This window comes from Eptesicus fuscus, chromosome 3 (assembly GCF_027574615.1).
Source record: "Eptesicus fuscus isolate TK198812 chromosome 3, DD_ASM_mEF_20220401, whole genome shotgun sequence".
In the NCBI taxonomy this organism is placed as follows: Eukaryota; Metazoa; Chordata; class Mammalia; order Chiroptera; family Vespertilionidae; genus Eptesicus; species Eptesicus fuscus.
Genome location: NC_072475.1, coordinates 3,414,638 through 3,442,500, shown reverse-complemented (window position 1 = coordinate 3,442,500; position 27,863 = coordinate 3,414,638). Strand labels below are relative to the sequence as shown.

At 59.1% G+C, this 27,863-nt stretch overlaps 1 protein-coding gene across 2 annotated transcripts; it reads right to left on the bottom strand.

Moving 5' to 3' along the window:
* Window positions 1–5,118: 5,118 nt before the first annotated feature.
* On the bottom strand, window positions 5,119–27,726 carry CHAF1B (chromatin assembly factor 1 subunit B). 2 transcript variants are annotated; one of them, XM_054710659.1, is made up of 14 exons: window positions 27,679–27,726; window positions 26,360–26,531; window positions 25,773–25,905; window positions 22,201–22,318; window positions 21,762–21,865; window positions 14,246–14,342; window positions 12,380–12,464; window positions 11,109–11,202; window positions 10,299–10,368; window positions 10,115–10,206; window positions 8,690–8,843; window positions 8,098–8,520; window positions 6,471–6,559; window positions 5,119–5,772 (listed from the first exon to the last, which is right to left on the bottom strand). In XM_054710659.1, the coding sequence occupies exons 2-14, from the start codon at window positions 26,483–26,485 to the stop codon at window positions 5,639–5,641; spliced, it is 1,719 nt and encodes a 572-aa protein (XP_054566634.1). In that variant the 5' UTR covers window positions 26,486–26,531; window positions 27,679–27,726; the 3' UTR covers window positions 5,119–5,638. The 2 variants fall into 2 exon arrangements, with proteins under 2 accessions (XP_054566634.1, XP_054566638.1); XM_054710663.1 differs by having other exon boundaries at window positions 26,366–26,531.
* Between the last annotated feature and the right edge of the window lie 137 nt (window positions 27,727–27,863).

Below are 27,863 nucleotides of genomic sequence, written 5' to 3'. Positions count from 1 at the left end.
ACCGACCCAGGTCGCTGTCCTGGACTTTCTTCCTTCCCTTGTCTGGGGATTTCATCTAGTCTATGATTTAAAAAAATTTTTAATATATTTTTATTGACTTCAGAGAAGAAGGGAGAGGGAGAAATAGAAACATCAATGGTGAGAGAGAATCATTGATTGGCTGCCTCCTACACGCCCCACACTGGGGATCGAGCCTGCAAATTGGGCATGTGCCCTGACCGAGAATCGAACTGTGACCTCCTGGTTCATAGGTTGACGCTCAATCACTGAGCCACGCGGGCCGGGATCATTCATTTTTTTCTTTTTATGTATCTTTTTATTGATATCGGAGAGGAAGGGGGAGAGAGGAATAGAAGCATTAATGATGAGAGAGAATCATCAATCGACTGCCTCCTGCTCGGATGGAGCCTGCAACCCGGGCATGTGCCCTGACCGGGAATCGAACCGTGACCTCCTGGTTCATAGGTCAATGCTCAACCACTGAGCCACGCCGGCCGGGCCTGGGTGTCATTCTTACTTCTCTCTTCTTACAATGATTATCCAGTAAAACACTGGGAAGACGATACCAGCTGTGTGTTTGTTATTCTTTCTACTTTTTTCTAATTAGCAGAACTCGTTTTGTTTAGGGGTAGCGAGGTGTTGAGATATTTCTATCTCCTAGCCTCCCTTGCAGCTAGATTTGGGCCTCGGGGGGAGTTGCTAAGCCTTCAAGGAAGTAGTTTTAGCTGATTTTTTTAAGTCAACACCTGGGACACAGGGGAATGCTGGAGGTGCTCAAAGGTCACCAAGCCGGGGGACCCCCTCCTGGGTCCTTAATCGCCCGAGCTCGGGTCTGCCAGGGGGTGATTTCAACATGAAAACAGAAAATCCCGAAATCTAAGCGCTGGAACACGGGGAGCCAGTCACAGACGTGGGCACGAGGACCCGCTGCGGTGACATCATGTTTGCGCACGGCACCTCCTGAGGCCGCTGCGGTGTGTCCCGGTTCCCGTCCCTGCGAATAGGACCCCTCGTAACCACACCCCCACTGAGCATCGCACTGGGGGGGGTGTGGGGGGGTCTCTGTCAGCCCTTTGGACCCGTTACAAGGCAACGAAAGGCCCTTTCGAACAGGCCCTGCACGGACACGCGCCGGCCCGCCTTCGGCTCCCGCATCTCCAGTCACTTCCTCTCGCCGCCCTACGCTTCACTCCAAACACAGCTTCTCCTCCGGGGCTCGGGACGCCCACGCGGGGCCGAGTGTGCGCGGGGTGTGGGACACGCTGGGCGGGAGGGAACCGTACCTGCAGGTGGGAAAGAGCCCGCTTTCCGGGCCAGAGGACCGGCGTCACGCAGCCCGCGCTGAGCCTGGAGGGTGTTGGGGGGACACGGAGGCCCCGCAGGGAGAGCCCTGTCCCCTCTCGCTGGGACTTGGACCCGGGGGGCGGGGGGGGGCCTCAGCCTTGCCGGCAGGTGCCGAGTCTCGGGCCAGACGCTGGAAGGGTTGGAGCGGAGGCGGAGTGAGAGGAGACACGATGCACGGGTCCCAGCATGAGGAGGGGGATTTATGAGCGGAACTGTGGGTGGAAGGAAGGAGCCCAGCCCTGGGGCTCCGTTCTCCTGGAAGCAAACCCGGCATCTGTGCCTTGTCCACGGGTGGGCCTCGGTCCCCGCCTCTGCGCTACGGGAAATGGGGCAGACATGAGCCATCCGCCCGCCTGGCTGCTTCCCGCTGAGGCTCCGATCCGTGGGACCCTCCCAAGGTGGATGCCAGGTCCCCCCGCATGAGTCAAGCCACCAGAGCAGCTACAGTAACGCGTGGGAATCCTGCAGCGGCCCCCTGGTTCCAGTCTGAGACATACCTGACATACGTGGTGTTCACTCATCGTACAACATAAAGACCCGAGTGTGCAGAGCTGCGAAACGACGCCCACCACGGCTCAGTGACTGTGCGCGGATGGGCGTTAACTCTGTTCTTGTGATGAGAACTTTTACGATCTACTCTCTTAGCAACGTCCACATACACGGTTCAGTAATTAACCCTAGTCACCAAGCTGTACACCACACCCCCAGATTTACCTTAAACTAGAAGTTTCTTCTTTCTGACCTCCTTACTGTAGTTGTCATTTTAAAAAATACATATATATATATATATATATATATATATATATATATGTATATATATGTGTGTGTGTGTATTTCAATTGATTTCAGAGAGGGAGAGGGAGAGATAGAAACATCAATGATGAGAATCATGGACTGGCTGCCTCCTGCACACCCCACACTGGGGATCGAGCCCGCAACCCGGGAATCGAACTGTGACCTCCTGGTTCATAGGTCAATGCTCAACCGCTGAGCCACACCGGCCGGCTCAATTCCAAAACACTCACATATGCCCACCCCTTTGCTTCCCAGCACCAGCGTTCTGGCCCAGGCCCGCCCCTGCCCGGACTATTGCAGCAGCCTCACTGCCATTTCTCCCACAACCCACCCTCCACGCTGCGGCCCCACGGCCCACAGAGGCCCAGCCAACCGCTGCAAACACCCCCCGGCACAGTCGTATCATAGCTCAGTTCACCTGCTGAGAGACACTTAGGCGATTCCCAGTCTTGTTTTCCATCTCAAACTATTGCAACAAACCTTAGTGCGTACGTCTTTGTATGGTTATGAGGCACAGTGGACAGATTTGTTGCTAATGAATTTAAACACTAATAAAGGAAACCATTTTGAGGTTAGCTTCTTGAAACTCATTATACCTTTGACTACATTGAACATAAACACCTTTCACACGGAGCTACATGGAGTGCTCTGAATCTGATTAAAAATATGACATGGATTCATAACTCATCGGAACGACAAAACAGCATTTAATAGCTGGAGGGGGTCCATGTCGGAAAAAAAGGGGGACATATGTAATACTTGCAACAATAAAGATTTTTTTTTAATTTCAAAATAAATAGCATTTACTAGTAATTATATAGAAAGGCATAAACAGAAAAACATATTGCAAATAGATACTTTCATAGCAGTGGGGTTTAAAATCCTATCATTAAAAATACATGAACTTAGTTAATAAATTTGACAGTGGAATTAAGGGTTAGCACTGTCGCCCCCTAGTGACTTTCTCGAGTACTCACTCCACTAGGAACAAATTCATCGCTTCCCTGCAGCAGTGTGGAACCAGCTGTGGGACCGGCTCAGAAGACAGCGTGGACCCCTTCCTATGACTTCAGGTGGGAGCAGCGTGAGGGTGCGGCGGGTGGCAAGGTTTTCTCCAAGGTCCGGGCCCTCTTGGGCGGCAGATGAGAGACTTTTCATTAAATCGGTAAACTGAGCACAGCCTGGCACTGATGCAGCCTCCAGACTTTACGTCTCGCCAACCCGTTCAGAGCCGACTGCCCCTGACTGTCCGTGAAGCGCGTGGCCTGGGGGTGTCCCCTCGCCCACAGCTGGTTGCGGGGCCTGGACAGAGCCCAGACCGGGGCCGGGTTTGTTTTATTTGTAAAACCCCCCAGGTGAGGGGTGCTGCGGCTGGGAGTGAGAGGGGCTGTGGGGGAAGGGCAGGCCTGGAGGCTGACCCAGTGACTCCCTTCCCCTCACCCCCCCCCCAGCATACAGTTCTCAGGCCCGCCGAGGGTGCTGGCCGAGGGCGGAGGGACCCCGAGTTATGCCAGGCGTGTTAGGGCCCTCGGAATGCCTTTCCCATGGGAGACAGCACGTCCTTCTGCGTATTAAGAGGGTGGGCCCTGTCGGGTGGCACAGCTGGTGGGCATCGTCCCCTGCACAGGAAGGTCACCGGTTCTATCCTGGTCAGGGCACGTGCCCGGCTGTGGGGGTGCGTGCTCAAGGCAGCCGGTGGATGTTTCTCTCCCACATCGATGCTTCTCTTCCCCCTCCCTTCCTCACTCTAAAACCAATTTTTAATGTTTTAAAAATATTTTTTTAAAAAGAAGAGAGGGTGGTATCGATTGAGCATTTGTTACCACAGCTTTTAAAGGGATAATACTGCTGCTTCACAGGTCTCTGAGCCAACACTTGGGGGGGAAACAGGGCCCTTCAGGGGACCCCGTGAGCGTTCTCTGCTGCCCACGTCGGTACTGATGCAGGCAGGACTCAGGTGCAACACTGCCCTCCAGGTGTGGCCGCCAGCGGCTGCAGCCAGCGGCCACGGCCACGGCCACGGCCACGCTGGCCGAGGCTGACGGGGACACAGACCCCTCGGAGGAGGCGGTGCTGAGCGGCCTGCAGAGCCTTCAAACCCAGGCCGCCCTCCTCCTGGGCAGATGCTGTGGGGACAGTGCCACCTAGCGGCCACAAGAGTGCAGGGCGCGTATGTGTACACATGTGTGCGTGTGCACGGAGGGAGGTGGGTCTGGCTTACCCACAACCACTCAATCCCCTCTCATCTGTCCTGTGAAAGCTGTGAACGACCTTCAGATGAAGTGATCTGTCCAAGGCCCGTCTGTCTCTAAGACACAGACAGACGGACGGACACACACATGCACCAGGTGCGAGTGAGCAGACTGAAACAGCGAAGTAACACCGAGGGGAGCCGTGGGAGCCCTGGGGGACCCCAGGCTCGAGGGTGGGCGCCCATGCTCCCCCATGAAGTTTTCCGAGCCCAGGACCCGGCACTGCTTCGGTAGGAAGGGCCCATGCACTGGTCACAGCAGATGTGCTGGGGGGCGTGGGGAGGACCAGGGGGGACCAGGGGGGACTGGGGCCCTTCCTGGCGGCCCAGGCCTGGTCTCCGCTGGGGCAAAGGGACCCACGCCGCTCACCCAGGAGAAGGCAGCCCCGGGGCAGCACCCGCATCTGCATGCCTCGCGCTCATCACGCCAGAGTGACGGGCATCAGTGTCCTGCCCCACCTGCTCTTCGGTGACAGCGGACACTCCCGGTGACAGCTCTTCCCAGCGCCTCCGGGCACCCACCCCGTGCCTCCTGCAGCGACAGCCCCCCTCACAGTCTCCCCAGCAGAAACAGAGACCTGTCCCCGCCCCCCTCACGCTCCCCCCGCCCCGGGGCAGAGAAAGCAGACACAGGCGTAAACGACTAAGTTACTTTTTTCTTCTTTGAAAAATCAACCTAAAAAGTTAACCTATTCGATACCAAATTGTATCTCAAGTAAAATCTCCACTCTCCCCTTAAAAAAGAGTAAAACCCCTTCTTTTTATGCCAAAGCAGGGGATGGGAGGACGAAGCTGCCTCCCCGCAGCCGGCTTTTCCCTTCACGCCGGCTTCCTAACTGTCTAGAATGAGCATTATTACCTTTAAAATCAGAACGCAAACAGAACAAACTTCCAAAAACTGACCCCCTATTTACAAGGCAAATCTAATAACCATTCAAACACCCCGGAACCCACCAGGCCCCCGGGAGGGTCTGCACGTCCGCAGGGCTTCAGGGGGGAGCGTGGTGGTCACACGGACGGCGCTCAGCGGGTCCAGCTCCGGGAAGGCGTCGGGGGAGGCCTGGCCCGGGGTCAGGCCGGGTCCCAGGGAAGCTCACACGGAGGCGGGAGCAGACCCTCCGCGGGGGACGCCCGGCCACGGGCAGCGTGGTCCAGAAATCAGGGTGGGTGCCCGCTGGGCTCCTCTGACGCCGTGGCCTGGGGTCTTCGGCCCTTCCCTGAGCGATGGGGTCCCCAGCCGAGCAGCCTTCAAGCACAAGCCAGGTCTCCCCCCGGCTCCGGCCCCTGGGCGCCGCCTCTGTCCGCCCCGGGCCTGGGCCGCTTCCGCTCCGGGGGGCTGACCTGCATGTCTCCGGGCGGCTCTGAAGCGTTGACCGGCAAGGCTGCCAAGAGAGCAAGACTTCTGTAAGCGAAGAGCTGGCGCTAACACAACAGACCCTGGCCCTGGCTGGGGTGGCTCAGTGGATAGAGCGTCGGCCTGCGGACTGAAGGGTCCCGGGCTCAATTCCGGTCAAGGGCACATGCCCGGGTTCCGGGCTCGGTCCCCAGTGTGGGGCGTGCAGGAGGCAGCTGATTGATGGTTCTCTCTCATCATGGATGTTTCTATCTCCCTCTCCCTTCCTCTCTGAAATCAATAGAAATATATATATTTTTTAAATTCTGTGCCCAGACAAGGAGTAAACTGCCTGGCAGGTCCCATGTGCCTAGAATGGAGTCTACACCAGTGGACCTCAACCCCAGGGCCACTGTGCCTCCCAGGACGGCGGGGGCTGCTGGTGACATGTTAGAATGTCAGGAGTGGGGGATGGGGACATCGGGTGCTAATGAACGCCCAGCCACTGCCCAGGACAGCCCCACCACCAAGCCCGACCCGGCCCAGCACGGGAGCAGCGCTGAGGCCGAGAGGCACCCAGCACCCCTGCTGGCAGCTCCCCGAGAATAAACAGGCCAGCGGGTCTGCAGGGGGGGCCGAGGCCGGCGCATCCTCGCTTTCTCAGAACCAACTTACAAGTTGCGGACGTTCATTTCCAAAAGAAAGGAGGTCTTCACCCTCAGGGCACGGGACCAGTACGACCCTCACCTGGCGGGGCCTCCGGGGGAGGCGTGGAAACCACAGCGCCTGGCGCAGAACTCGGGGCGTCCGTCTTTAAGGGCATCACGTTCACTCTCCTGGTTGAGAAGGGAAGGGCGCGCGGTGAGTCCGTGTGGTAGGACCCGGGTCCGACACCACACCCCAAACCGCCCAGAGGAGGCGTCTCAGCAGCAGCTGGTCACGTCTGCAAGGCGGTACCTGCACGCGGACGGGCCCGCGGGCTTAGTGACCAAGGATCAGGCTCGCTCAGGTTACGTCACTACTGCGCTGACGTCACCACTGCATGACATCACCACAACGCTGACGTCACCACTGCATGACGTCACCGTGCATGACGTCACCACGGCGCGGACGCCAGCTTACCCCTCAGCCGGCCACCCGTGTGCGCCGAGCTCTGCTCAGGCTTCCTGCTGCAGGCCGTTCTCTCTAAAACCCACAACCTGAATGTCCAACAACTATTCCCTTTTCAACATGACCAACTGCAAGAAGCTTGCAAGACGTTAAGCAGAACACCATTCCCTCCGCCCCAAACACACACAGAAGAGGAACGAAGCATCGCTGGTCTAGAGACCCCCGACTGGGAGGCCGACACCCCCACCCCCGCGGTGGACCCAACAGCGAAGTCACGCGAGTGAGCAGGCAGAGACGCCCCAGTGCTTCCAGCACCTTCTGTCACCCCCCCCCCCCCGGCGGCCCCAGGCGGTCTGTCTAAAGGCCGGGAGGTGGGGCGCCGGGGAGCAGGCAGCAGACGGAGCTGGGAGGTAACTTCCCCGACGTCCAGGGAGGAAACCGGACAGCGCAGCTGCTGGGGGCTGAGGGTTGGGGGTCAGGGGGCGGTCCTCTCTGCAGGGACCTCGGGCACGTCTGCGGCTGCCTGATGAGAAGCGGGGTTCACACCACTGCGCCGCCACCGGGATGATCTGCCGCCGGACACTCCCTGCTCACCTCTCTGCGGGCGGCAAGACGCCTGGAGGCCTCGCCGCTGTGCCAGGCCAGAGCCACAGGAAAAGGGGCTCTGCCTGCCCCATGGGCTTAAACCCCACGGCAAACAGCAGGAAGAAACCCCGGCCGAATGTGATGTGTGACAAGAGTGTCCCCAGGGAGCGGTGTCCGGGTGTCCGGGGGAGGGGGGGTCAGAGACCCCCAGGCCGAGTGTGCTCTGGGGACCCAGCTTTCCGGGGTCGGGCTGGAGAGCAAGGCACCCGGGAAGGGGCGTGACTGCAGACAACCCCGGCCTGCGGGTGGAGCTGTATCAGGTGGGAAGTGGGGACCCCGCAGAGGGGTGTGAGCCAGGAGGCGGCGCTTGGAGTGAGGTTAAGAAATCTCCGGAGCCCTGGCTGGTGTGGCTCAGTGGCTAGAGCATCGGCCTGTGGACTGAAGGGTCCTGGGTTCGAATCCTGACACGGGCACATGCCTGGGTTGTGGCTCGATCCCCAGTGGGGGGCGTGCAGGAGGCAGCCGCTCCATGATCCCCTCTCATCACTGATGTTTCTCTCTCCCTCTCCCTTCCTCTCGGAAATCAGTAAAAACCTATTTTAAAAAAGAACCCTCTGGGGCAGCACAGAGTCGTGCCGCCGGCACGGGCCGTCAGCGTCTCCGTCCGGGGCGTCCTTACCGGGGAGCCTTGCTCCAGGCCTGCAGGGTGTGCAGGGTGACCCTCCGGGGCGGGGGCGCCTTCCCGGTCTGACTGCCGGGCGGGCTCTTCTCCTCCGCGGGCCCGGGCGCCGCGCCCCTGGCGGTGGCAGCCGTGGAGGGCGAGTCCTTGGGCGCTGGGGCTGCGGCCGGCTTCCCCGGAGCGGGTGCTGGGCAGGGGCTGCCGGGGTCTGGGCTTCTGCCGGCCGGGGTGCCCTCCCCCAGCCTGGGCCCCGGCGAGGACCCCTGTTGGGTCTGACGCTTGGCCTTCTTCGGGGTGTCGGGAGCTCTCGTGCTCAGGTCCGGCTTCCCTTTGAGAGGTGCTCCCAGCTCCCCCTTCTCGAAGGTCACGAAGGAGCAGTAGCCGTCGGTGGAGGAAATGGCCAGGAAGGCCCCGTCGCTGGACCTTGGCCCCAAGGCAGGAGAAAGGGGTTAAGGTTTACCAGGTCTGCGGCCCCGCCTCCGCTCTCACTGGAGTTAGAAATGGAAGTCGGGCGAGGCCGCAGCGTCCTCGGAGGGAAAACGCGGCCACGACGGCGTCTGTGCGCTGCCGCCCCGCCCCGCCCGGCGCTCACCAGGAGATGTCGCTCAGGGTGTGGTAGTGGATGTTGGACACGTAGCCGAAAGGGAAGAGCTGCTGGGTGTCGTAGAACAGCACGGAGTCCTCGGAAGCCACGGCGAACACCACGCGGTAGGGCAGGCGCACCAGCGGCCCCCGGGCCGGGCCGTCTGCGGGACACGGGCAGGAAGGACCGTCACCCAGCACCAGCCAGGCTCCCGCAGGAACCACCGACCCCCCCGCGAGCCCTCTCCCCGGACATACAGGACGCAGTTCTACTACTGGCGTGCAAAGGGCCTGAGGTCTTCCTATTACTGTATGTACGAACGCAGGGACGAACGAGAACCCCGCGTGAGCCAAGGACACCGTGTCAGGATCCACCGATCGTGGGCACCGAGGTGCGAAAGGAAGAGGATTTCCGGTAAGGAAACCCAGGGTCACGTGGGAACGTTGTATCAAGTGATGTGTTCATGCTCTTTCCAGTTAATTATATTCATTCACATAAGAGTTTAGAGTGAAAAACAGCTTCCGCTTCCAGCCTTGGAGTAACAGGGCCCCAATTTAGCCTCCGACTTTTTAAGACGCGGACAGCCCATCAGCAGTGAAGGCCGGCGACCCCCGAGCCGCGGGGAGCAAAGGCGCGCAGTGCTGCCGCAGCCGCAGCTCACCGCCTGGTCTCCAGGCCCGCAGAGGGAGGGGACCCGGCCGTGCCCGCACGTGCCCTGAGCTGCGGGGCCAGGGCAGGGCTCCGGGCTGAGCTGAGCGCTGGCCAGTGCACGTGGGTAGGGGAACGACCCGAGGTCCAGGCAAGAACAGGAAAGAGATGCCTGGCCAGTGGTTGAGTGTCAACCCAGGAACCAAGAGGTCACGGTTCGATTCCCAGTCAGGGCACGTGCCTGGGTTGTGGGCTTGATTCCCAGTAGGGGGCGTGCAGGAGGCAACCGATCAATCATTCTCTCTCATCACTGATGTTTCTCTCTCCCTCTCTCTGATATCAATAAATATACATACCGTATTTTCCGGCATATAAGACGACTAGGCGTATAAGATTTTCCTGGGTTAAAAAGTCATCTTATACGCTGGAAAATACGGTAGTCCAATATATCTAATCCATTTTATCTAATCCCATCAATATAGTCCAATATACTATATTTTCCGGCGTATAAAACGACTTTTTAACCCAGGAAAATCTTATACGTCCAGTCGTCTTATACGCTGGAAAGTACGGTATGTATTTTTTAAGTTGCTCTAAGCAAAGACAGTATGTTCTAGACGCTGCCAACAGCAGACACTCAGTTTGGTAACAGTCTCTGTTCCAGCTCCGAGTAACTAAACGGAGCCAAACCCACATGCCCACCTTTCCCCAAGGGAAGGTCCAAACCCCACCCACCCTGGTGACCTCCCGACAGGAGACACGGCGCACCGCTGCGTTCTGATGTACCTGTTTCCGCCTCCGGCCTCAGCTCAAAGTAGACGGGGCAGCAGCGGACAGCAAGCGTGGCTTTTCCGGGACACGGGAGATGTGCCACAGGCCTGGGGGGGAGGGGGGACCATGGGTTAGAGAGACCATGCTCAACAACAGCAAAGAGCGGGCACACGTCCCCGACGGTCCCTCGGGGGCTCACCGTTTCAGATTCTTCCTGGAGAAGAGGTACGTGGTGTTGGTTACGTTTTCGCCGGACTCCACGCATCCGGCTGGCAGGTAGGGAAGGCACTGTTATTCAACTGTCCGCCAGCAAACCCCAAGGCAGCCAATTCTGGTCTAAAGTAATTTTCCCGAGAGATGTACTCCCTGGACAGTGTGTGTGCGACTGGGACCAAATACAAACCTCCGCACACCTGGGCTCAGCCCCACGCTGGCTCTGCCCACCGGTCCTCTCTCCTGGGTGTCATCTCACCTGAGGCCACAGCCACCTGAGGGCACGGCCGCCGGGAGCCACGCCCAGGCCAGGGCAGGAAGAACATAAAGCTCTGTGCCCGCGTCCCGACCTCAGCTGCCGTCCGAGGGCTGAGACTGGCCGGATGGAGCCAGGAGCCGCCAGGAGACAGCCCTCTGCCGAAACCAGGCCCCGCAGAGCTGACCCGCTCTGGGCCCGCCCCGCTGGCGTCTCCACTCCGCCCTCCCAGGCTGCACTTGGCACAGCCAGACCCGGCGGAGAGCGACCGCAGACACGGCTGCTCTTGGACACGTCTCATCTTCTGCTGCCGTGCGCACGCGCGCACGCACACACACATACACACACACACACACACACACATTCTCTCACATGTGACCATTGCGTATCCACCAGGAGGGCGGCAGCATCTCGCCCATCCTTCCTTCCGTCCGTCCCCAGGATAAACACCTGGCCAGCGTGCATTTCACTCGTTTCCGCCTCGTTCTAACCCACACATTCGACGGGCACTCCCGGAGGAGGCACGCGGCCGCCACGCACCTGGGGTGAGCAGCAGGGAGCCGTCGGGGGTGAAGCTCAGTCTCCGGAAGAACGACTTCATGCTGTCGTCGTGGAACATCCGGTAACTTCTGGCCTGAGGCACAAAGTGTGAACATCACCCCCAGCCTCCGGGCGCCAGAAAGGCGCGCCGTGTCCTTCCGTGCGACCATTATTACTGACCATCGTCAACAGAACTGAACAACGAAACCAATCCAATTCTCCTGTGGGGCTGCGAGTCACCAGTCATGAGCGGACCGGCCTTCTGTTCAGGAAAGCTTGTGTGCGCACGTGTGTGCGCATGTGTGTGGGCACGTGTGTGGGCATGGGTGTGAGTAACTGGTTTATGTGGGGATGAGACTGGGAAAAGCAAGAGGATGACCAGAGCTCTCTGCTCCCTGCCCGTGTGTATAACTGAGAATTTCCACCGGAATAAATGCCTTTTAAAAGGGTGTAGTTGGTTATTAAGCCGGTAATCAGAGCTTTGCACCACCTTCCCGAACACCCCGTGGAAGTGCTGCGTGCCCCCCCACTCCAGGAACATCGGGGCGTTAATTCTCAGGACCCAGGGGAGCTTCACCCCTCGCTTCCCAAAGCGCCTGACCGCGCACCCGCCAGCCCGGCCCACACGGCCTGCACCTGCCCCCGGTCGGTTTTTTGTGCCAAAAACCAACCGGCTGGCTCCCTTTTGCCGAAGCGCCTGCCTCCACGGCCTCCATTCCTGCAGGACGAGGGCCAGTTCTTCCCAAGGTCGAATCCCTCCTGTTCCTGAGCCCGCCGATGGCCGGTCCCTGCTCTCTGCGCCCGGAGCCCCCCATCTTCCTGCCAGGATGCCGTCTGCACTGCCTGCTGCCGGGCCGTCCACCCCCACCCACCGGCCTCCGTGCCTCGTGCCGGGACCCTCCGGCCGCGTGCTCCGCCCACGTCACTCCTCGGAATCCACTCCTCGGAATCCCGGAGGCCTGCCCCCCCTCAGGCTGACTGAACCCAGCGCGGGGTGGCCAGGCACCCGCAGTTGTTAATGCTTCTCAGGTGGCTCCCCGGCGCAGCCTGGTTAGAAATCACTAGCCTCCATCCTCGGCTCTCCCGGCCCCAGACGTGCCTGCGCCGACAGGCCGGCCCACCACACTCGCCGAGCCCCGACGGCCCGAGGGGAGCCCTCACTGGGGTTCAGGTGTCGCTGAGACTGGTTTAGCTGCAAGAAGGAAGGAGCTCAGACTCGCCTCCGTCTCCCCTGAAGCGCGGCCACCACGCAGAGCCCGAGCGTCTCCTACCTCTCCCTCGGCGCCCGCGCCCGCCAGCATCTTGGACACGTTGAAAGCCACGCGCTTCTTCTGGGTGCTGTACACCCTCAGGGTCCTGGGGGGAAGGAAAGTCCGGTCTCCCACAGAAGCCATCTGTTACCCAAACGGAGGACGGCCTAGGAAACCTGTGGCCTGGGAACCGTTCACAATGACTTTCCCCTTGACCGCGTCCTTACGAGGAGCAGGTATGAGCAGCCTGAAGCTGTCACTAACGCGGGGCGGGGAGGGCACCACTTCCTTTCTCACGGAAGGTCCCGGCGCCCCCGGCAAGACCTTGTCCAGGCCGGGCCTCGTTTCTCAGGCCTGGACCTTCGGCCCAGCGGCAACTTGTACGGCTGTGGGGTTTATTTTCCTGGAACAGCCTGGTCCTCAGGGATTTGCAAGAGGAAGAAAAGCACCACAGGCCAATCTGCAGGCTGGTCACTCAGGGGAGTCCCCCTGGCCAACCAGTGCCTCCTGCCTGCCGGAATCCACTCAGAGCGGGAAACCAGTGACACCTGGAGCATCACAGAAGATTCCAGGGAAACACACACCAGCCCCCCTGACGCTCATTCCCGGGCACCTGGAATGAGACCTGCTACGATGAAAAGTAGCGGATAAATACTGAAAAGGGCCATTTTCACTGATGAGTAATATGCCTGGCACTCCTGATTTTAAAAAAATTCTTTGTTCTAAGAACAAAACTCAATGCGATTACACCAGTAAACACGGCAGTAGGTCCTCCTTTCAAAAGGCACGAGAGAGTTTACTTTTTTATTAAACAGTTTACTTAAAATTGCTGCAGTGGCAACAAAAGGAAACCAATATCCAGTCCTACCATTGGTACCTCTGCTTAAGTCATCTATACTAATAAAAGGGTAATATGCTAATGAGACCAGACGTCCTTCCGGACAAAGCCACGGTGGCGGGGGCCGAGACAGAGGCAGTTAGGGGCTATCAGGCCGATAGGGGAGAGCAGTTAGGGACGATCAGGCCATCAGGGAAGAGCAGTTAGGGGCAATCAGGCAGGCAGGCAGGTGAGCAGTTAGGAGCCAGTGATCCTGGATTGCGAGAGGGATCCCAGATTGGAGGGGGTACAGGCCAGGCTGAGCCCCCACCTCCCACCCCCAATGCACGAATTTCATGCACCGGGCCTCTAGACTATATATATAAAAGCCTAAGCAACCGGCTGACCAGCCAGCAGTTATGACATGCAGTGACCACCAGGGGGCAGACGCTCAACGCAGGAGTGGAAACCACAGGCATGGAAACATGGAACAGACTGATGAATCTCAGAGGGAAGGGGGAGGGGGGAGGGCGGGAAGAGATTAACCAAAGATCTTATATGCATACTAGAGGCCTGGTGCATGGATTCGTGCACTGGTGGGGTCCCTCAGCCTGGCCTGCGGGGACTGTGCCGAAACCAGCTCTCCAACATCTCCCGAGGGGTCCCAGATTTCGAGAAGGCACAGACCAGGTCGAGGGACCGCACCTCTAGTAGTTATTATAAACAACCTTTTCTTTAAAAGTTGTCCATGAAATTCAGATCTAATTCCAAGCTCTTTCTGCATTCATTCACCTACCCCGGCTGGCGTGGCTCAGTGGTTGAGCATCGACCTATGACATCCACCCATTCCACAGACTTACTAGGTACTAACTTCGTGTAAGACACTTGCCCTGATCAGTTTCCAATTTTTCTTACGTTGAAAGAATAACAAAACAAATTCTTTCCATGAAACTGAGACTGAAAGAACCAGAGCTAGGCCACGGCTTTTACTGGCGAAGTTGTGATAAAATGCCTCTGCAGAAGTTTCTAAGTAAACAGATACAAAGACAATTCGTCCAATACTCACGTACCGATCACAGCTCAGGGTCGCGATGTACTGGCCCAAAGGATCCCAGGTAACTCCCTGTACGTAACTTTTATGTTCATTAAAAATCGAGATCTTCTGTCCTACGAGAGAAGCACACGACAGCGTAACCAAAACCTGCTCCAGCGCCACCGCGGACACCGCAGCTTCCGGGTCATTGTCCCGACCCGGTTCTGCCGTCAGCAGGTGGCCGGGGGCCTGCCCCAAACCCTGGGTCAGGCTCGGCCACACGGGTCCTTACAGCCCCATCCCCGGCGCTCAGAGCCGGTGGCGGACACCCCACGGGCAGGCGCGCTGCGCCCGGCAGAGCGTGGAACACAGAGGAGGGAGGCTAACGCGGCGGCGGGACCAGGCCGGGTGAGGGGCCAGTGAAGGGAAAGGGGTGGTCTGAGCAGACGCTGGGGAGACGGAGCAATGGCAGTAACTGTGGACTGCCAGGGGGAGCTAAAGGGCCAAACGGACAAGATGAGGAGGAAGGGGGGGGGGGGGGGCGACAGGAGCCCTGGGCAAGGAAAAGGCCCCGGCACTCACAGTACAGCCAAGAGGAACGCCAAGAGGGTGACCTGGTTGTAACGATGAAACTCGGGGGCTTTTGGGGGTTTTGTTTGTTTGTTAATCCTCACCCAAGGATATTTTTCCATTGATTTTTAAAAATATATATTTTATTGATTTTTACAGAGAGGAAGGGAGAGGGATAGAGAGTCAGAAACATTGATGAGAGAGAAACATCGATCAGCTGCCTCCTGCACACCTCCCACTGGGGATGTGCCCACAACCAAGGTACATGCCCCTGACCGGAATCGAACCTGGGACCCCTCAGTCCATAGGCCGACGCTCTATCCACTGAGCCAAACCGGTTAGGGCTCCATTGATTTTTTTAGAGAGAAGGGAAGAGAGAGAGAGAGACAGAAACATTGATGTGAGAGAGACATCCACCAGTTCCCTCCCACACGTGCCCCCACTGGGGCTGGGGATCGAGCCTGCAACCCAGACACGTGCCCTTGACTGGGCTCGAACCTGAGACCCTTCAGTCGGCAGGCCGGTGCTCTAACCACTGAGAAAACTGGCCAGGGCAAAACTGAGGGGTTTTTTTTTTTTAATTTTAATATTTCTTTATTAATTTCAGAGAGGAAGGGAGAGGGATAGAGAGATAGAAACATCAATGATAAGAATCATTGATGGGCTGCCTCCTGCACGCCCCCTGTTGGGGATCAAGCCCGAAACCCGGGCATGTGCCCTTGGCCAGAATTGAACCTGGGACCCTTCAGTCCGCAAGCCGACGCTCTATCCACTGAGCCAAACCGGCTAGGGCAAAACTGAGGTTTTGAAAAGACCAGGGAGAGTGCCCCTGGTTAGGAGGTGAGGGTAGAGCAGATGGGAGACGAGGGCCTGCACCCCAGCAGCACTCACAGGGACGGACAGGGACGGGGGAGGGGAGGTAGGAGGAAAACCAGGCGCACACCAGACGACCTGAAGAGAGGGGAAGTCATGAAGGCTTGGCCATGCTAGGAACCCAGGACCCAGTTCTCTGAGACAGCCTTCCCTCTGCTCACTCCCTCCACCTTTCTCACCTCATCCCCCCAGCCCTCTGCCCTCCATCCCCCCAGCCCTCTGCCCTCCATCCCCCCAGCCCTCTCCCCTCCATCCCCCCAGCCCTCTCCCCTCCATCCCCCAGCCTTCTCCCTCCATCCCCCAGCCCTCTGCCCTCCATCCCCCAGCCCTCTGCCCTCCATCCCCCCAGCCCTCTGCCCTCCATCCCCCAGCCCTCTGCCCTCCATCCCCCAGCCCTCTGCCCTCCATCCCCCCAGCCCTCTGCCCTCCATCCCCCAGCCCTCTGCCCTCCATCCCCCAGCCCTCTCCCCTCCATCCCCCCAGCCCTCTGCCATACCCCCAGCTCTCTTCGCTACGGCGTCCCCTCCCCACCACCCTCAAAACTGGCCCCCACAGCTGCCAGTGCCTACCCGTGTACAATGCGCATGCTTCAGGCTAACTCCCCCGCTCCTCCTTCCTTAAACTCTGTTCAGGCTTCTGCTGAGGTTAGAGGGCGAGGGCCGGGGTGATGAAACGGGGGCAAGGAGACCTGTGGGGTTTGGGGAGAACAGGAGCGGGATCCGACTCCCAGGTGGGGTCATGAACACCCCACCTGAGGCTGGTGAGGATGACTGGGGAGTGGCCCAGTCGGCAGGGAGGCAGGTGTTAAACCAGCTGCACTCAGCCTGGGACTGGGAACTAAAAGGAGACCTTCACCCCGATCCGATCCGGCCGGGGTTTGTCGGTGGGAAGGATGGAAGGAGAGGGCCGGGGGTTGTCGGTGGGAAGGATGGAAGGAGAGGGCGGGGTTTGTCGGTGGGAAGGATGGAAGGAGAGGGCGGGGGGTTGTCTTGGTGGGAAGGATGGAAGGAGAGGGCCGGGGGTTGTCGGTGGGAAGGATGGAAGGAGAGGCCGGGGTTGTCGGTGGGAAGGATGGAAGGAGAGGGCCTGGGATTGTCTTGGTGGGAAGGATGGAAGGAGAGGGCGGGGGGTTGTTGGTGGGAAGGATGGAAGGAGAGGGCGGGGGGTTGTTGGTGGGAAGGATGGAAGGAGAGGCCGGGGTTGTCGGTGGGAAGGATGGAAGGAGAGGGCGGGGGGTTGTCGGTGGGAAGGATGGAAGGAGAGGGCGGGGGGTTGTCGGTGGGAAGGATGGAAGGAGAGGGCCTGGGATTGTCTTGGTGGGAAGGATGGAAGGAGAGGGCGGGGGGTTGTTGGTGGGAAGGATGGAAGGAGAGGGCGGGGGGTTGTTGGTGGGAAGGATGGAAGGAGAGGCCGGGGTTGTCGGTGGGAAGGATGGAAGGAGAGGGCGGGGGGTTGTTGGTGGGAAGGATGGAAGGAGAGGGCGGGGGGTTGTTGGTGGGAAGGATGGAAGGAGAGGCCGGGGTTGTCGGTGGGAAGGATGGAAGGAGAGGGCGGGGGGTTGTCGGTGGGAAGGATGGAAGGAGAGGGCGGGGGGTTGTCGGTGGGAAGGATGGAAGGAGAGGGCCGGGGGTTGTCTTGGTGGGAAGGATGGAAGGAGAGGGCGGGGGGTTGTTGGTGGGAAGGATGGAAGGAGAGGGCGGGGGGTTGTTGGTGGGAAGGATGGAAGGAGAGGCCGGGGTTGTCGGTGGGAAGGATGGAAGGAGAGGGCGGGGGTTTGTCGGTGGGAAGGATGGAAGGAGAGGGCCGGGGGTTGTCTTGGTGGGAAGGATGGAAGGAGAGGGCGGGGGGTTGTTGGTGGGAAGGATGGAAGGAGAGGGCGGGGGGTTGTTGGTGGGAAGGATGGAAGGAGAGGCCGGGGTTGTCGGTGGGAAGGATGGAAGGAGAGGGCGGGGGGTTGTCGGTGGGAAGGATGGAAGGAGAGGCCGGGGTTGTCGGTGGGAAGGATGGAAGGAGAGGCCGGGGTTTGTCGGTGGGAAGGATGGAAGGAGAGGCCGGGGTTGTCGGTGGGAAGGATGGAAGGAGAGGCCGGGGTTTGTCGGTGGGAAGGATGGAAGGAGAGGCCGGGGTTTGTCGGTGGGAAGGATGGAAGGAGAGGGCGGGGGGTTGTCGGTGGGAAGGATGGAAGGAGAGGGCGGGGTTTGTCGGTGGGAAGGATGGAAGGAGAGGCCGGGGTTGTCGGTGGGAAGGATGGAAGGAGAGGCCGGGGTTGTCGGTGGGAAGGATGGAAGGAGAGGCCGGGGTTTGTCGGTGGGAAGGATGGAAGGAGAGAGGCCGGGGTTTGTCGGTGGGAAGGATGGAAGGAGAGGGCGGGGGGTTGTCGGTGGGAAGGATGGAAGGAGAGGGCGGGGGGTTGTTGGTGGGAAGGATGGAAGGAGAGGCCGGGGTTGTCGGTGGGAAGGATGGAAGGAGAGGCCGGGGTTGTCGGTGGGAAGGATGGAAGGAGAGGCCGGGGTTGTCGGTGGGAAGGATGGAAGGAGAGGCCGGGGTTTGTCGGTGGGAAGGATGGAAGGAGAGGCCGGGGTTGTCGGTGGGAAGGATGGAAGGAGAGGCCGGGGTTGTCGGTGGGAAGGATGGAAGGAGAGGCCGGGGTTGTCGGTGGGAAGGATGGAAGGAGAGGCCGGGGTTGTCGGTGGGAAGGATGGAAGGAGAGGCCGGGGTTGTCGGTGGGAAGGATGGAAGGAGAGGCCGGGGTTGTCGGTGGGAAGGATGGAAGGAGAGGGCGGGGTTTGTCGGTGGGAAGGATGGAAGGAGAGGCCGGGGTTGTCGGTGGGAAGGATGGAAGGAGAGGGCCGGGGGTTGTCGGTGGGAAGGATGGAAGGAGAGGCCGGGGTTTGTCGGTGGGAAGGATGGAAGGAGAGGGCCGGGGTTTGTCGGTGGGAAGGATGGAAGGAGAGGGCGGGGGTTTGTCGGTGGGAAGGATGGAAGGAGAGGGCGGGGTTTGTCGGTGGGAAGGATGGAAGGAGAGGCCGGGGTTGTCGGTGGGAAGGATGGAAGGAGAGGGCAGGGTTTGTCGGTGGGAAGGATGGAAGGAGAGGGCCGGGGTTTGTCGGTGGGAAGGATGGAAGGAGAGGGCAGGGTTTGTTGGTGGGAAGGATGGAAGGAGAGGCCGGGGTTGTCGGTGGGAAGGATGGAAGGAGAGGGCGGGGTTTGTCGGTGGGAAGGATGGAAGGAGAGGGCTGGGGTTGTCGGTGGGAAGGATGGAAGGAGAGGGCGGGGTTTGTCGGTGGGAAGGATGGAAGGAGAGGGCCGGGGGTTGTCGGTGGGAAGGATGGAAGGAGAGGGCCGGGGTTTGTCGGTGGGAAGGATGGAAGGAGAGGGCCGGGGGTTGTCGGTGGGAAGGATGGAAGGAGAGGGCCGGGGTTTGTCGGTGGGAAGGATGGAAGGAGAGGGCGGGGGTTTGTCGGTGGGAAGGATGGAAGGAGAGGGCGGGGTTTGTTGGTGGGAAGGATGGAAGGAGAGGGCGGGGGTTGTCGGTGGGAAGGATGGAAGGAGAGGGCGGGGGTGTCTTGGTGGGAAGGATGGAAGGAGAGGGCTGAGGGAAGTGAGTGCTGATGGACGGCCCCGGGGGAGCACGGGCCGGGGCTCCCAGGCCAGGAAACAGGGCTCAGACCGAGGGCTCCGGGCAGAAAGGAAAGGTGTTGAGGACGGAGGGAGACGGCTGTGATGGGAGAGTGGGCCCTGGGCTCCAGAGGTCATCGGCGGAGCAGCTAAAAGACCTGCGACTGACGGATGTGACAGCGGGGACGTGACAGCGGGGACGGCGTGCTCCCTGAAGACGGGACTCAAACCGCGGAGGGGGAGGGGCCAAGGCGCTGGGCAGCAGCAGGAATCGCTCATGAGGAATTCCTTAAACAAAAATGCACCCACTTGCCTGAGCGTCGACCTGTGAACCAGGAGGTCACAGTCTGATTCCCAGTGAGGGCACATGCCCGGGTTGTGGGCTCCATCCCCAGTGTGGGGTGCGCAGGAGGCAGCTGATCAATGATTCTCTTTCCTCATTGATGTTTCTATCTCTCTCCCTCCCCCTTCCTCTCTGAAATCAATAAAAATAAAAAATTTAAAAAATATTGACTTTAACTAAGTTGCCTATGTTACTTACATATTAAAAAAAAAAAACAACCTTTACCCACACAAGACAGAGGACTGAGACGTGACCTTGGCCCAGCTCAGGAAATGGCTCCAATATTCACCTGGTTGTCAGAAAGCTCGGAGTTACAGCCAATGCATCAAACCCTGTCAGCTCTTTCTACAAATTATGTCCCAACCCCTCCCTCCCACCCCCTTCCGTCACCAGCACCCAGCCAAGGCCACCGTCACCTCCTGGATCACTCCTGCGCCGCTAACAGCGTCCCCGCTCCCACCTGTGTTCTCCCGGGACCGATTTGCCACCTGCCACCTGGAGGCGTCTTTTAAAGTCCCGTTACCCTCCTGCCCAAAACCCTTCGGCACCACGGGTCACACTTGGGAGACGATCTCCAACCCCCGTGGCCCGGGCCCTCCCCGCTCCATCCTCAGTCCCCCAGCCCACCCCCCCCACCCCCGCCTCCTGGACACTGTCCATTTCCTCCACACACAGGGCCTCTGCACTTGCTGTTCCCACAGCTGGATGCTCTTCCCAAAATAACGCACACCGCTTGCTCCCCAGATTCATCCAAGCCTCTGTTCAAACCCCACGCGTGAGCCTTCCCGACCCTCACGGCGCCTCCACTACCCGACACCCCAGCAGGAGGCTGCCACCTTGTTCGTGTCCTCTCCCAGCACCTGCGCCAGTGCCCGGCATGCTGGCATGTTCAAGGTCATTACCGGGGCGCTGGCAGGACTGTCCAGGACAAGGGCCAGATTTGGGGACGAGAAGTGACATCATCCTCCGTTAGAAAGAGCGGACAGAGACGGGAGGAGCGAGCGAGGCAGCTAGAGGGTGGGTGGCTGACAGCACAGACGAGAGCAGCGTGCAGAGGGCACGGAAGGGCGCTGTGGCGGCAGGACCCCCCGGCACCGGGGCTGCGGGAGAATCACCGGCCTGCACGACGGAAAGGGGGGAAGAGGGCGGAGGAAACACCACGCCCGAGGAAAGGACTGCAGGGCTGGGCGTCAGCCGCTGCTGAGCGGTGGGTTTCACTGCTCTTTGTGCTCCTGGAACTTCTCACGCGGCCACTGCTTCCCCAACTAGCGAGCGGGTTCCTCCAAAGCAGCGAGGGCCCGGCTGGCGAGGCTCAGGGGTTGAGCATCGGCCCTTGCACAAGAGGTTGTGAGTGCGATTCCCGGTCAGGGCACAGGCCCGGGTTGTGGGCTCCATCCCCAGTGGGGGGCGTGCAGGAGGCAGCCGATCAGTGATGCTCTCTCATCATGGATGTTTCTATCTCTCTCTCCCTCTCCCTTCCTCTCTGACATCAATAAAAATGTGTTGCCGAAACCGGTTTGGCTCAGTGGATAGAGCGTCGGCCTGCGGACTCAAGGGTCCCAGGTTCGATTCCGGTCAGGGCATGTACCTTGGTTGCGGGCACATCCCCAGTAGGGGGTGTGCAAGAGGCAGCTGATCGATGTTTCTCTCTCATCAATGTTTCTAACTCTCTATCCCTCTCTCTCTCTGTAAAAAATCAATAAAATATATTAAAAAAAAAAATGTGTTTTTTTTTTAAAAAAGCAGAGAGGTGCCTTCACCTCCTGCAATGGAACCTTGGGCCTGCCTACCAACTCGGAGCAGGGAGTGACCCCGAATGGAGACTTGCCAATCTTCCCCAGATCTAAGCGCCACGAAGGCAGGGCTCAGCCTGGCCCTCCACGGCTGCCTCCCGGGCACGGGGCACCACCTTGCTCGGCACCAGGGACTCGGGACACCACCCGAGGCCCAGGCTTCCTGCCGGGAGCCTCCAGCTGAGCTGGATGCAGGGCCCCCGGGCTGATCCCTCACCTGCTGTGCCCAACCCGTCTGGCTCCTTAAAGAAACGCTTCTGATGCCTTTCAAGACAGAGCAGGTGAGGCTTGGTAGACACGTAGGATGCTCCCCCCCCCCCCGCCCCCCCGGATAATAACAAAAGCCTATCAGCTACCTTTACTGACGTCCCAGATGATGGCCGTGTTGTCCACGGAGGCGGAAGCCATCAAGTTGCCATCGGTGGCCCAGCAGATGTCGTACACATCTTCCAGGTGGCCCCTGGGGTCCGAGGGGGCGGGGGAAAGGAGAGAGAGGGGATGACACGTTTAAAGGCAAACTCAGGGGCCACACGTTAGGAGGGGATGTTAGGAACCGCCGCTGGGACTGCCTTAGCGACGGCGACCACCAACCACATTCAAGGAAATCTGACTTTACCCCTGATTCGACTTGACTTGTTAGCAGAAACTAAGGGAACCCATTTTAATCATGCTTTTCTCTTTTAAAACCCTTCTCGTTTCTGTCTCGCATAAGGAAACAGTTTCAAGTGAGAAACAGAAGTCAAGACGCGTGATCGGCTGAACGGGTCCCCCGGGGAGGACGCGCCCCGCCCCCACCTCAGCGTCTTCACCACCGTCCAGTGCTCCTTGTTCAGCTCCGCCTCGTCCTCGTCCGGAAAGGCCAGCTGCTCGGGCTCCTTGCTGTCGTTGACCTTCCACAGCAGAATGACCGCATCTGGCGGGAGTAACGGGACGAGCTGCGTTACCCTCACCCTTCGCGCCCGGGGTTCAGGCCCTTAAATCCCAGGTGCCTGGTTCACCTACGGCCACGAGCATTTACCTCTAATGCTGAGGGGAAAACAGGTGTGCCTTCTGAGCTAAAACCCCAAAATCAAACTCATACCAGGTCAGGGCGAGACAAGTCGCCTTACACAGAAGGGTCCCCTGGCGGGCCAAACACCACTGCAAAGCGACGGACAAACCAGAAGGCATAACCGAGAAAGAACCGAGGAAAGGAAGACACGGGCTGGTGGGAGGGCTCACGTGGTCACGGCGTCCTCCCCGTCCGCCAAGGTTGCAGGTTCCATCCCCGGTCAGGCCACACACGGGGATGCATCAAACAGGGAATCATCAATAAGTGGAACAACAAATCTCTCTCTCTCTCTCAAGTCAATAAATAAAAATGTTAAATAAATTAGAAGGAAAAAAATAAAACAGCAACCAAGAGCCACCAACACAAGGGATGGCAAATCTTTCCCAGCTGTGCAACCTTCAGCACGTCACCTGAGGCCTCCATTCCCCACTTGTAAACTGGGGGTAAGAGCCCTAGCAGGTTTGGCTCAGTGGACAGAGCGCTGGCCTTCGGACCGAAGGATCACGGGTTCGATTCCGGTCAAGGGCACGTGCCTCGGTTGCAGGCTCCTCCCTGGCCCGGGCCCTGGTCGGGCTGGTGCAGGAGGCAACCAATCGATGTGGTTCTCTCACATCAGTGTTTCTGTCTTTCCCTCTCTCTTCCACTCTCTCTAAAATCAATGGGAAAATATCCTCAGGTGAGGATTAAAAAAAAATATTTTAAATAAAGAAAAACAAAATAAAATGGGGATAATAACAGGGGTTGTTGGGAGGATTAAATGAGTCAACAGGCATAAAGCACTTACAGCACAACGCCCCGCCCGTGGTAAGCCCACGTGTCAGCTATTAATACCGTGGCGCATCTCATACATTAGCCTGACGTCATCGATTGTCGGCTCCCTGACCACCCGCGTTCTGAGTCACGCTCAACACATTACCTTCCGCCCAGACCCGCTTCCCTCTGAGAACTGCCCAGAGGCCAGGGACGGGGCATCCCTCCTGTGACTGGAGCCTGGGAGCCTGGGTGAGCAGATGCGCCCCGACATAAGGACACACTCCACTTGCCAACAGCAGGCTCCTGGGCCTCCAGGGCCAAAGGGCTTTGCTGCTCGGGGCAACCTCACAGAAGACTGCGGCCGGGCCCGCCAGGGGGCGCTCCCACTCGCCACCCTTCCCCTCTCGGCCCACCCTCAGGACACATGGGCACTGAATTTAACAACCAGGTCGCTTTTCCACCTGCAAACAAAGTCTGAGATTTCTGTTTTACTTTGCACTGGCTTCTAGACTGTTCTAGAGTTAAAGGATGGTAAAAAGATTTACTTTTTTTGTATAGTTTGAAGAAAGAGTAGAGATAGGGAATATATATAAACTAGAGGCCCGCCCTAACTGGTTTGGCTCAGCGGATAGAGCGTCGGCCTGCAGACTCAAGGGTCCCAGGGTTCGATTCCGGCCAAGGGCATGTACCTTGGTTGCAGACACATCCCCAGTGGGGGGTGTGCAGGAGGCAGCTGATTGATGTTTCTCTCTCATCAGTGTTTCTAACTCTATCCCTCTCCCTTCCTCTCTGTAAAAAAAATCAATAAAATATATTTTTTAAAAATAAATAATAAAAAATAAATAAACTAGAGGCCCAATGCACGGGATTCATGAACTGGTGGGGGGCGTGGCCCATGGTGGGCCCGCTCATCCTGGTCGGCCAGCGGCTGTGGACCCGCCCTCTGAGCGGCTGCTCCCTGGTCTGGCATCTTCCGTGGAGCCAGAGCACTCGCCTCTCCAGGGGACCCGGTGGGGCCGGGCCCAGGGACAAGAGCACTGAGAGGCGGCAGAGTAGGCCTCAGTCCCGAGGCAGCCACAAACCCGCCTCCCAGCCTCCAGGGTCAGCTCTGCAAGCCGGGTGGCGGCGCTGTGCGGCCTGCGGGCGTCCAGAGGAGGCAGCAGGGAGAGAGGAGGAGGAGCCTGGGGTGAGGAGGCGAGGGTCGCACCCGGGGTTCCTGCCTGTCGGCCCGGGGTTCACAGCGGGAGCAGCCGCTCATCCTGGTCAGCTGAGAGGCACTCCCACACTGACCACCAGAGGGGCAGCTCCTGCGTTGAGCGTCTGCCCCCTGGTGGTCAGTGCCCATCATAGCGACTGGTCGAGCGGTCGTTCTGGTCGTTCCACCGTTCTGTCGCTGGGCTTTTATTATATAGGATGGAGTCATTCTAACCAAACTGCTAAAATCACTCACATTACGAAGGTGAGGCAGGAGGCAAGATTCCATTCTTGTTCTCACTGGCCTGGGAACTTAAACTGTCTGAACTTTCCGGTCCAGATCCAGTGCCCAGATATGCACCTGGACAGACACCAGACCTCCAGATAACCGTGACTGCCCACTGAAGGACTCGGGATCCAGGCTCCTGACATCCATTACCCAGACCACCAGACGGGATCAAACCCCCGGTGCCCACCCTCTCGCCCACCTGGCATCCATCCTCCTGTCTGCCATGACGGAGGACCGTCCAGGACTGACCATTCTCAAGAATGTGCTTTTGACCATAAGGAAAATTCAACTTTTCTTTCCTTTATGGAGCACTTCTGGGTTTTTGCCTGAGTTCCCAGGGTGTCCACTGTAAGACCCTGGACCAGTCTCCCTCATCTTACTAGCCAAAGCCTCCAGACGCTTCAGTTCGTGCGACAGGTTCTATGCCAATACGCACGAGCAGAGAACGTCGTCAACCTACTTCCACGAAACAAAGGTACTTTTAGAGGCCGTGTGAACGACGCCCCTACGCCCGTGGTCGGCAAACTGCAGCTCGCGAGCCACATGCGGCTCTTTGGCCCCTGGAGTGTGGCTCTTCCACAAAATACCACAGTCTGGGCGAGTCTATTTTGAAGAAGTGGCGTTAGAAGAAGTTTAAGTTTAAAAAATTTGGCTCTCAAAAGAAATTTCAATCGTTGTGCTGTTGATATTTGGCTCTGGTGACTAATGAGTTTGCCGACCACTGCCCTGAGCCAATTAATGAGCTAATTATACAGAAACGTGGGACAGACTGTGGTCACTTGTACGTTCTACACTGACAATCGCGCGAGGCCAGCACGGGGCCTGGGGACTCCGTCAGAACGGGAAACGCCCCCACTGTCTCCGAGCCAGCCCAGGGGGAGCAGGCGGGCAAGGAGGCGTTTTCAAATAGTCTTCTCAGTTTGCGTCTGCTGCCCCCACCCGCTCCCCAGAACACAAACGGAAGACTGACGGGTCCAGCGACCTCTAAGATAAACAAGGCCTACCTGGCTCACGCCTCAGGATTTAACATGAGACCCGCGGACACGTGGCCTCTGCAGAGCCTTGCCGTTCGGCACTCACCGTCTCCTCCGGATGCCAAGATCTCCCCATGGGGAGAGAAGCGCACGACGTTGACAGCTTTGGTGTGGCGGGCGAGATTGGACAGGAACTCAACAATGGCCTTCCCATCCGGCCCTTTTTCCACCTTCCAGACCTGGGGATACCAAAACATGCAGCCAGAGCAATAGAGTGAGCACCACCGCGCTCCGCGCGCTAAAATAACACTGTGCTTCTTCCCAGGGAGACAATGGAGCTTTTCTTTGGAAACATAAAAGGAAGGAACTTGTATCTGAACCGTAAACCCACACAGTCCCACTGCTGACTGTCCTCCCTCCTACCTTGTTCCAGTCCAGACTGTTCCCCCATAGGGCCCTGGCTCGGGTTCTAACACCACAGGGATCCCCGTCCCCCTAACCTAGGCAGCACGACCCAAGGAGAAAGCGGCCTTCTTCCCGTCTCACTGCTCCCTCCGGGCCCTCAGAGTGGATCCCTCCGGACTAGATGCGGAAGCGGCTGGAGCTGGTTGGCATGAGCTTTAAGTGTGAGACTGGAGAACGCTGCCTCGGCGGGGCTCCCTGGGCTGCCACTGCTGTCCCGTTCACCCTTACCCTCACGGCGGTGTCCACGCCCGCGGACGCCAGCCTGTGCACCCTCCCGGCCGCGCCGTGCTGGAAGTCCAGGCTGTACACCGGCTCCTTGTTGTGCCAGGCGATCTCGCAAGTGATGACCTTCATCCTCCCCCGTCGTGGGCACCGTTCTTCTTCCAAAGACAGAGGAAAGCTGAAAACGTTGGTAATGAATTGAAGAGGAGAGCCGGGAATTTGAACACTCACGATGAGCCAGAAAGCCTACCCACTGAACACGCACGCTGGCAGCTTCGTTTGTTACAGCGTCGTCCTTGACACGCCAAGGCTGCCGCAGGGTCGCCGGTCAGGGCACATTCCAGAAGCAACCAATGAATGGTTAACATAAGTGGAACAACAAATCATGTTTCTCCCTCGCTCTCTCTTCCTCCCTCCCTCGCTCTCTAAAATCAATCAACATTTTTTTTTTTTAATGCACGCTGTACCGGAAAGCATGCTAATAAGTCCTGACACAACACCTTGCAAGTTGCACCTAAAGTGCTCTGTTGAGCCCTTGCTGGTGTGGCTCAGTGAATAGAGCCTCGGCCTGTGGACTGAAGGGTCCCAGGTTCGATTCCAATCAAGGGCACAAGGCCGGGTTGCGGGCTCGATCCCCAGCAGGGGGCGTGCAGGAGGCAGCCGATCCATGATTCTCTCCCATCACTGATGTTTCTCTCTCTTCCTCTCTGAAATCAATAAAAGTATATATTTTTAAATGCTCTGTTGAGCCCTGGCTGTTAGGTTTGTTCTCCCGCTACTTGGAAAAGCAAAATGGAACCCGCAGGCGGAGAAAATCAGGAGGCCGGCGGGCTGTGCCCCCGCCCCCGCTTAGTGGGGATTGGGGCGCGCAAAGGGGCCAGCGAGGGAACCCCACTTCCCAGGAGCCTGGCAGCCTGGTGAAGGGAGCTCCCAGGAGGAGGGGGCTGCAGGAGGGAGCGGCTCTCACGGAGGAGGAGCCCGCAGGAGGAGGAGCCACAGGAGAGGGGGCTGGCCGGGGGCTGCAAAAGGAAGGGGCCGGGACCGCGAGGGAACCCTGCTTCCCAGGGACGGGGCCTCCCGGGGCAGGGGACCCCCTCCCCAGGCCGCAGGGGACAGGACCGGTAGCCGAGACCTGGCCTGGCGGGGAGGAGACCCCGCGGGGCCGGGGCCTGGGCGGGAATCGGCCGCCCGAGCGCGCGCCGCTCCGGAGGCATCCCTGCCCCCCGCCGCCTGCCCTCAGCGAGAGCCTCTCGCCCCTGCCCGGCCCGGCCCGGCCCGGCTCAGAGACCGCCGGGGAGCGGGAGCCAGCAGCGCGGAGACCTTACCTGCAGGGACGCGGTCATTCAGCGGCTCCAGCGCGCGCTCCGATTCCCGCGCGCCGCAGGCCCCGCCTCCCCGTGGGCGGGGCTACAGGACGCCCCGCCCCGGACGCCGAGCGTGGTGGCCCCGCGCCGCCGAGTCGTCCAATCAGGGCTGGCTGGCTCCTGCCGGCCCCGCGGAGCGCGCTCGC